This window comes from Strongylocentrotus purpuratus, unplaced genomic scaffold, assembly GCF_000002235.5.
Source record: "Strongylocentrotus purpuratus isolate Spur 01 unplaced genomic scaffold, Spur_5.0 spur5_scaffold_5, whole genome shotgun sequence".
Taxonomy (NCBI): Eukaryota; Metazoa; Echinodermata; class Echinoidea; order Camarodonta; family Strongylocentrotidae; genus Strongylocentrotus; species Strongylocentrotus purpuratus.
The window spans coordinates 22,665,934-22,675,193 of NW_022145611.1; the positions used below are offsets into that span (position 1 = coordinate 22,665,934).

Consider the following 9,260-nt stretch of genomic DNA (forward strand, 5'->3'; position numbering starts at 1 on the left):
ACTATACTCCCAGCTGGTCGTACCTCAAAGGCTTTACTCAGAGGCTCAACTCAAACCAAGTCAAACAGTCACGTATGGGATGGGATATGCTTCCATGCTAAAAACAGGACCCCTCAAGACTCGAAAGCCCAAAATATAACAGTAAATACACCAGGGCTGTCATCAGGCTTAGCTCTCTTTCCCCTAAGAACACAAGTCTTCCTTAGATTTTTTTCTCATGAACATTTTTGGCAAGGTAGGATGTGAATGAGAGTAAACGATAGTCCAACCTGATATCCCGGTTGCTATTTTTGGATCATGTAGGGGTGGTACGTGCAAAAAAGTGGTATAACTATAAGACTGGAAGGAAGACGGGTCACATGAGGTGAACCAACTAATGACATACCTACCACATTCACTCTCAGCATTCTCATGTTCTACTATAAACATCAACACCCATCTATGATCTAAATATAACTTTGTTTACAATACAGCGAGAAGCCGGTGGTAGAAACATTTAAAGCCCATGAAGAGTTTTGTTAACGACAACCCCCCCCCCCCCTCCGAAAAAAATTAAAATCATAAGATTTCTTTGATTTTAGCTGATATAAAGCGAGAGGCTAGAAAGGAGCAAGTCCATGGTATTTAATCATTTAGGTGTCCAAAATTTTACCAAATATTGTGTTCTGAACATAAATTGACATCAAAATGTCACTTCACTTAATCATACTAGGTCTTAACTAAGCTCCAGTACAGCTACCAACATATACAATGATTAGATTCAGATATTTTGTCCACTGGTAATATGGGATAGCTTGGACTTTCCTAAACAGGTGTCTCTTACATCTAACTTAGTTGACCAAATTCATTTATTTTCTTCAAATGTCTTTTGAATTTCAAGGAGGAAAATATAAATGGGGTTTCAATAGTTGGACAAATCTTTTTCTTCCTTTATCCCTTAGTCACGGTTGGCTGTATTTAATTCAAAGCAACCACAAAGATTTGGTACATTGTTTTGTCATTGATTTTTCTTTCTTTGGGGCTGAAACCACGATAATGTGGCATTTGTGAAGAAAACCGCTTTGGAGGTTTTCCATTGCTCTGATGTTTTATTTCATTCCATTTTGGATTCGCTAAGGCAGAAGGCACTTCCCTCTCCCACATCATTGTGGCATCTCTGTAAATCAAGGAACATAACAGAGTTTACAATTCATGCCTTGCAGGAAAAGGAAATGACAAAGTATTATCTTACTTTGTTGGGGTTTAACTTTGAAATTCATTATATTCATCAATGTAATCTAAGCTTATTCATGAATTGTAATTTTCCAGGCTTCACACTTAAAACATAAAAATATAAACAGGGGCCAGGTATAGACAGACCTCAATAATTTCTTTGTGATCCTCACGACAAAAGTTAGTTTAGAACCATGACTTAAGATACAATATCATCTATAATCATCTGTGACAAATAAATCCTAAACACCTATTCATCAAAGATGTGATATCTTGAAAATACAAGCATTCCAGGGGGCGTTTCACAAATATCCTATTAGTTATCTAATAGGATCTTTGTTGAACTTCAAAATTATGGAAATCCATTAGAATCTTTGAAACTATTTTATAAAAGTTATTTTAAAAGGCATAAAATGTTGATTCAAATCATTCATATTTTCTATCATCGAGGAGATTTCATGTTCTTGATGTGGAGTTTAGAAGTCTAAAATACTTAAATTTTTGCTTTTGAATATATTTTATTTTAAGGCTACAAATGGCTCTCTATAATGTGTAAGTCCAACTTAGAGTTAAGTTCCACTCAGGTTCTTTGTGAAACACCCCTTTGATTGAACTTGTACTGGGCTGTATTCTTATTGCTCCTTATCATCAAATTGTCAAAGAATACAACTATGATACCAAACTTGGTGGATTTAAAAAAGGAAATGGAAATAGTTGTAATTGATCATCAAGTGTAATGTGAGCCAAACATCTAACATGTAGTCTGAAGAAGTAATGACAGATGATGAAATACTATGATAGGGCACTGTGACTGTATAAACAGGTTTTGTTTACATTTTTGTAATGACCCAATGGAGTACGTGCAGGCTGAAGCATGCATGCCTGCTGTGCCTGGACTTTCACCCTCCTCCCAAAGCTCTACTATAGACATTCATCTCATAAAGTGAACACACGTTGCTTTTGTCAATTTGTCTATTCCTCTCCAATATTCATCTTCTTTTCTCTTTCTTTGTAAGACCTCTTTATCGATCTTTCATCCTTTCCTTACCTTCATTTTTCTTCAATTGTCTCAGGTTATTAAAAACGAATTGGAGAGATGCTGGCAAGGTATATCACAGAGTTACCAATTTGTAATCAACTATAACTATACAAAATCATTTCTCAGATTTTCATCTAAATTTCACATATAATTTTCTATCATTTTATATAAAAACAGACTCTAACATTACCGTGGACTTCCATTATATGAAAATGAAATATGAACATATATTGCATAAATTCCAAAGCTCATTATTAACTTAAAGGTTTGTTTATTATAACCTTCTGAAAAAAACAAGCTGTAGGCCATATTGGAATCCATGATAATCATTGATTATGTGAAAACACAGTTTAAAATTACCAAAAGAAAATATGAAGAAAATGAATACAGAGCATCATTACTTTTAAACCATCATTACAAATATCAGCACAAAATACTTGAGTGCATATCCACTAAGAGGTTTCTTATATAATGTTTCACATGTTAGTGCACAACATGAAGGAGACTACTTCTAAGGAAGGTTGGAAAGAAACAAGAGGAAGAACAGGATATTGTGGAGAGAGAGAAGAGTTCAGGATAAATAGTAAAATCAAAATGAAGAGGATATGAAAGTATCGGTAGTAATTAATTGTATGAGAGACTTCCAAGAAAAAGTGTTCAATAAAATACTAAAATAGGTTGAACATATTTAAAGAGAGAACAAACCGTAAAGTAAAATATTATAGTTTACTATTTCAAAAGGCATTTTTCCCCTACATGAGTGAATTTTGGAATAGAAGGAAAAATAAAAAAATTCTTGCAAATTTCTACTTTAATTTTAATTTTTTGACATGAAAATTGTTACCTTGCATTTGTTTTCATCAACTTTCTTGATATTTTTTAATCATAAGCCAAAATCAGAATTAAGCTTTAAAATAGAAATAGCCATATATCATGATTGAGGGGAATAACTTCAAGTAATGAAACAAACATAATTTGAACATCAATAATAATAGCTTTAGAAATGAAGAGTTTGGGCAGGAGATGGGTTTGGGGACTCAAATTTCATACTGACACCGAAAGAGCTAACAATATTTTGATCTTCTCATATAAAATATATCAGCCTGACAGAAATGTTGTGTTGTCTTACATGTATGTATCTATAACTTCTTGGGCCATCTTTTTGTGGGTGCTCATTATAATACTACAATGTGTAAGATGAATATATTCTTGCAAATCATTATAAATTTTGTTTGGATTATGTATACAGTAAAATTATGAATTTTCGCCATGATCAGATGTCAAATACTAACTCGGATTAATTTATTTCAGGCAATCATTATGATGTATTTTGAGTTGCAGTTATCAGAGGTACTTCTCAACATACTAATTCTCAGATGCTTCTCAACAAAGATTTAGTAGGCTTTCAGATGGTCAACATAACATAAATTAATCCTACTGCATTATGACTAATAATTTAATGTGGTTCCAGGAACCTGTGCATCCTACCAGACTATAGAGATACAGATACATGTAGTAAACCAATTAGTATGGTCTGTATAAAGGTCAAGCGTTCAGATTTTCTACATGAAGGAGAAAGTGTAGTCACCCCCATAACATTCATTAACAGCATGGTCCAGATGTTGTGATATTCAATGCATCTATACCTATAGCCTAAAACTGAAGGCATGCCCATGAGCTTGGGTGTTCTCTCCTCTTTTGCACAGTGGGTTTGTCATCACAAATAATAGAAAAATTGCCAGAACAAAACTACATTAAAAATTGTCATCACCATGAACATGCTGTAAGAGCAACAACTGATAATCATTTCAACTGTGACACTACATTGAAGGGAATATTATCCGAGTATAAGCAAAAATAAGCAGAGCCTCAATACTGAAAGTCTTATTTTGAAAGTAATAATTGCATCAAATAAAGTACCTAATTCTTCTGCCACCTCTAAAAGATCTCATAATTTTCCATTTATCTGGAAAGAATACTGGTAAGTTTTCCCAACTGTGTTTGGAAACGTCCTCCGATTCTCTACTCCTCTGAAACTGTTATTAGGAAGGGTTCTTGATTAATTATATTAATGCACTTTGGGACGGCCCAAGTTCCCTTAAATCAAAGGAATATATGTATCATTATCAAACCAGCTAAGGTGCGAAAAAATAATTGAAAAATACAGACAAACAAAAATTGCAAAGAAAATGTTACTGCTATTCTAATATTTGCTGCTTATACGATTACAACTAGATACAATTTATCTTCATACTTCCTTTTTGTCAATTGCGAAAATAAGTTAAACAATTGAATATATATGATTTGACTTTGGTACAACGTGTATTTTTCTCTCATAAAAACTCAAGCCTTGGTAATATATTCATTGTAAAACCACACAACTGTTAGCCTCCTTTGACTTTGTGTCCATGGTTTCACTTGCATTGGTTTCAATTACTGATAAACACTATGTAACGATATCAAGTTTTTATATAGATTATATTTGATATCCATGCCTCTTTTATATCTATATTTGGGTCTAATTTTGGTATCTTTGGAAACACTACATCTTCTATATCCAAGTTAGAAATCCTTCTTCATCTTGCCCTTCTCTTTCCTTCTCATTTATTTTGTAACAATCCTCTTTTCCCTCTTCCTTCTTCTCCTGCTCCAACTTTTTAAACATTCTTCTCATCTTCCTCCAATTTCAAACCATTATAACTTAAATAATTCCCCTTTTTTAGTCTGGATAAACCATTATAGCCTTCACTTAGTTTAGCTAAATACGTATTTTTGATTTGTGCAATTTGTCACATTAGTATTTGTTTTCTACCTAATTCTGCCTCTTTCATTTGTAGTTTGTAACTTTGTAAATGTGTAATGGGTGGATATTGATAGATACTGTCTCTATTCACACTACCCTCTATCTCCTCTGCCTATTCCCATTTTCCTCCTCCTCCTCCTCCTCCTCCTCCTCCTCCTCCTCCTCCTCCTCCTCCCCCTCTTCCTCTTCCTCTTCCTCTTCCTCTTCCTCTTCTTCTTCTTCTTCTTCTTCTTCTTCTCCTCCTCCTCCTCCTCTTCTACTTTTTCCTCTCTTCCTCTTCTTCCTCTCCTCTATTCTTTTCTTCCTTTACTCTACAACATCATCATGTTCTTCTTTACTTTTCTTTATCTTCTTTCGATATAAAATGATTTAAGGGAGCTCAAATAAGAATTTCAAAGTTAAATATAATTTAAATCAATTTATTAATAAACGTTCTGTTCATTAATTTTGATGTCAATTGCTATGAATGTTTTTTATATATTGTATTTTACATTTGTAAAACATTGCATTTCTTTTATTCTCAATTAAATTAAATTCATATTGATTACAAAGCGGGAGAAAATCTCTCCAAGTCCAACTATAATATATTTTAAAAGAGATCTATTTTAAAGGGTTATTTTTAAAATGGGGCATATGACTACAAAATATTTTGCTGCCCTCTATGCAAAATTGACACACACACTATTATCATTATCATCATTATCATTATTATAAGAAATAGTAAAAAAAAATTGTTTATCATTATTATTTTAATTATCATTATTATTTTAATTAATATCATTATTATTTTAATTAATATCATTATTATTTTCATTATTATCATTATCATTATTATTATCCTTATTATCATTTTAGTAAGATTTTAATAAGAAAAAACAAATATTTTCAGCTTGTGTTTGCAATAGTATTTACACTGCAAGCAATAATTGTCAATTTTTCTCACATTTGGTGTTTCCTCAAAAGTTACTAACTGCTATGCAACTACCTGCAAACACTACGAAAAATGAAATGGAAAAATCTACCTCTGGAGTGTGGTTTTTAAAATAAATTTCACTGATTTTCGAGTGTAAATCCAACTCTCCAAACATTTTTTCTAGTACCGGAAATGTAAATGGCAGTCCCAACAATTTGTTTTTCTTTTTTTCAAAGTGGTGTTGCGCTCTGTAGATGGGCCTAATATCTACTTCTTAAAAGTTGATTATTACTCTTTCTGAATCACAGAGTTTCATGCATGCACAGAAAAGGCAGTTTCACAGATCTATAACATTTCCCTCTCACCATAAAAACAATGAGCTAGTTCCCATATCAATGGTTCATCTTCGCCTATCCTTACCTTTGTCCGTCCATTGATAACCAGGTTACCAAGCTGCCCTTGACATTGCATGATTATTGCATCCATCTTTGAGATGAGATGTCCAATGCTTGAGCATCCTTTCTCCGTTCCATCTCTCCATGCAATCTTATCCCCTCGGATCTCTTGACTGGAGGTATGTTCTTGACTGTACACAAGCTGTCCGTCTGTCAAGTCACCTCCATGATGAAGAGACTTCACTTCTCTCAAGATCTCGTCTCCGACGGAGTCATTAAGAAACTTATCCACCACACAAATGCCTTTGTCCATCATGTTTTTAACTATATACTTGACCAGTGGGGACAAGTTTACATTGACAGGGACATTGCTTTGGTCACCATTGTCTGTATTTGGAGGGATTTTCCACTGAGGGGCAACACCCACAGAAAAAGGGGTTGGCGATGTGATTACATTAGAGTCACTACTACCTGTGTTCTGAGGCGCACCAAGAATAAATGAAACAGAAGGGACATTTCTCATGTAGCCTTCTTCGGTGTTGTTCTCATCTGTGTCTGGTGTTTCTCCAAGTTCTGACAAGGGTTTGAGCCCACGTCCACTCGATGTGGTGCGTCGAAAAGGTCCCGTCGACTGCTCATTCTCTTGTTCGAACTGACTATCGTTGACATCGGATAAACTGTTCAGAGAGTCATTGGACATAAACCCTAAGCTCTGCAGATCCCTTGACATGGACCCAGACGAGAGAGACGAGGACGACATTGATGAAATGGATGACGAGGAGGAGCTCTCGTAATAACGTAGGCTTGGGTTACTGTCACCTGTTGAACGTTTGCGAATTCGAAGACTTGGTAAACTTGCCCTCATGGTACTTTGGTTACTGGCTTTTGATGATGGCTCTCCTACAGCAGTTCGACATACCTTTTTATGGCTATGTAAGTCATTCTCCAGGTGTTCTTTGGAACAATAACGTACATCTTTGCATCGAGAACACGACAATTTACTCATCACTGAACATAGTTCATAGGCACACACGGCTTCAGAGGATACAAGACTCGATGGAGTCTCCGGCTTCGCCTCAACTGCCTCTTTCCCAAACCCACTTTTGTCACGTACGCCATGAATGTCCATATCTGTGTCTTTGAATCAGTTTTGCTCGTCAAGTTTGTATTCGATTGTCACACAGTTCACCGTAAGATGATTTTGAGCTACTGCATCACTACGTCGCGGAAGAGAAATGAAACGAGAAAATAACTAACGTTGTTGTAGTACCGGTTCGGTACTATAGTAAGAGATTGTTGTTATGATTCAGCTGGAGCGAACTGCACGTACACATGATCTGTATACACAAGTCGATCTACACGTACACGCACGTCACTGCACTCACTCCCCGAGATCATGGGGCGACGAGCCCAGCGCCAGCATGCGCTCAGACGGTTTCCACATCGCACACCGCAAACTTTTACTACGAATGAATGATATGATCGTGTGCATGTGATGAAAATTATATTTATTACATAAATGAAATAGCCTTTGACCGAGATGTTTGGAATTATTTGCGATCACATGGTATTTTATCTAAATATCATTGAGTATTATTTCTCAAGCCAGCATGGCTGCTACTTTTTCGGTATAGGCCTACCCGGTAGTCTACTCACAAATATTAATTAGGCTTAGATCTATGCCATGAATCAGATTACATGTCCTTGAATTTCACTATTTGAATTTTGGGTCTTTCTACGGGGCGTTAACGGGGTTGATTTTCATGTTAAATAATATTTCATATTTATCATTTTCAGCCCTCCATTTTCTTTGGAAAGCCAGCATAATTGTATACTGCTAATGCACACGTTACAAACGTGTCGTTAGCTTCGGATGTACGGAAAGTTTTATTGATAATCGGACTGAACTCATTGGCCACTTACGTAAGAAACTTTTAACCAATCATATTTCAGGGACAGTTTTGCCGTGCAGGTGGTACTGTATTGTCCAATCAGGATTAGGCATACAGACTGCTCGAACGTAACTCACGAGCCAAGCATCATCAGCGGTGCACAGCATACTTTCATTGCCATATACAGAGGCGGCGCTCGGGGGGGGGGGGGGCACAGTGCCCCCACTTTTTCAAGTACCCCAAAATGCCCCCTTTTACATAAGAAAAGTGCACTTTTTACTTTGACAAGTGCCCCTATTTTTTTTTTTTAAGTGTACCTTCCCCTTTCCGCCTCTGATAAGTGCCCCTTTTCCTTCGACAAGTTCCCCTTTTCCTTCGACAAGTTCCCATTTTCCTTTGCAATAAGTGTCCATTTTCCATTCTCACCTCTAATTGCCCTATTCAAATCTGAGAGGTTCCCCTTTTGCTTTGACAAGTTCCCCTTTTCTTTGTAAAAAGTGCCACTTCCTCTTTTAATAACTACCCCCTTTGTAACTTGGATAAACGCACCTTATATTTTCACCTGTGCCCCCTTTCCTTTCTAATAAGTGCCCCTTGTCCTTATGATAAGTGCCCCCATTTAAAAAAGAGCCCCTTTCCCTTTTCATTAATGCCCCTTTTTATCTATGAAAATAGTTCATTTTCATTCTCATAAGTGCCCCTTTACATCTCTTGTTAATAACCCTATTCAATTCTAAGAGATACTCGTTTTAATTTGACAAGTGCTCCTTTTCCTTCCTAATAAATGCTCTTTTTCCTTCTTATAAGTGCCCCTTCCCCTTCTCATAATTACCCCTTTTCATCTTTTTGCCCAGTTTATTTTAACATGTGCCTCTTTTTGTTTTTAATAATAATAATAATAATAATATTTAGCTTTTATATAGCGCTTAATACAAATGTCCCTAAGCGCTTTACAAATATACTATTACCCCGGTCGTTGGATTCAGTGCTTGCCCGCACCCGGGGC

General features: G+C 35.7%; 1 protein-coding gene across 1 annotated transcript in view; it reads right to left on the reverse strand.

Annotated features, from left to right (window-relative positions):
* Nucleotides 1-7,812, reverse strand: part of LOC578715 (egl nine homolog 1) — a 29,263-nt gene extending 21,451 nt beyond the window's left edge. The window contains exon 1 of the mRNA XM_778870.5: nucleotides 6,388-7,812. Coding sequence (XP_783963.3) covers nucleotides 6,388-7,491 — 1,104 coding nt within the window. The 5' untranslated portion in view covers nucleotides 7,492-7,812. The remainder of the gene's footprint in view (nucleotides 1-6,387) is intronic.
* Nucleotides 7,813-9,260: the final 1,448 nt, after the last annotated feature.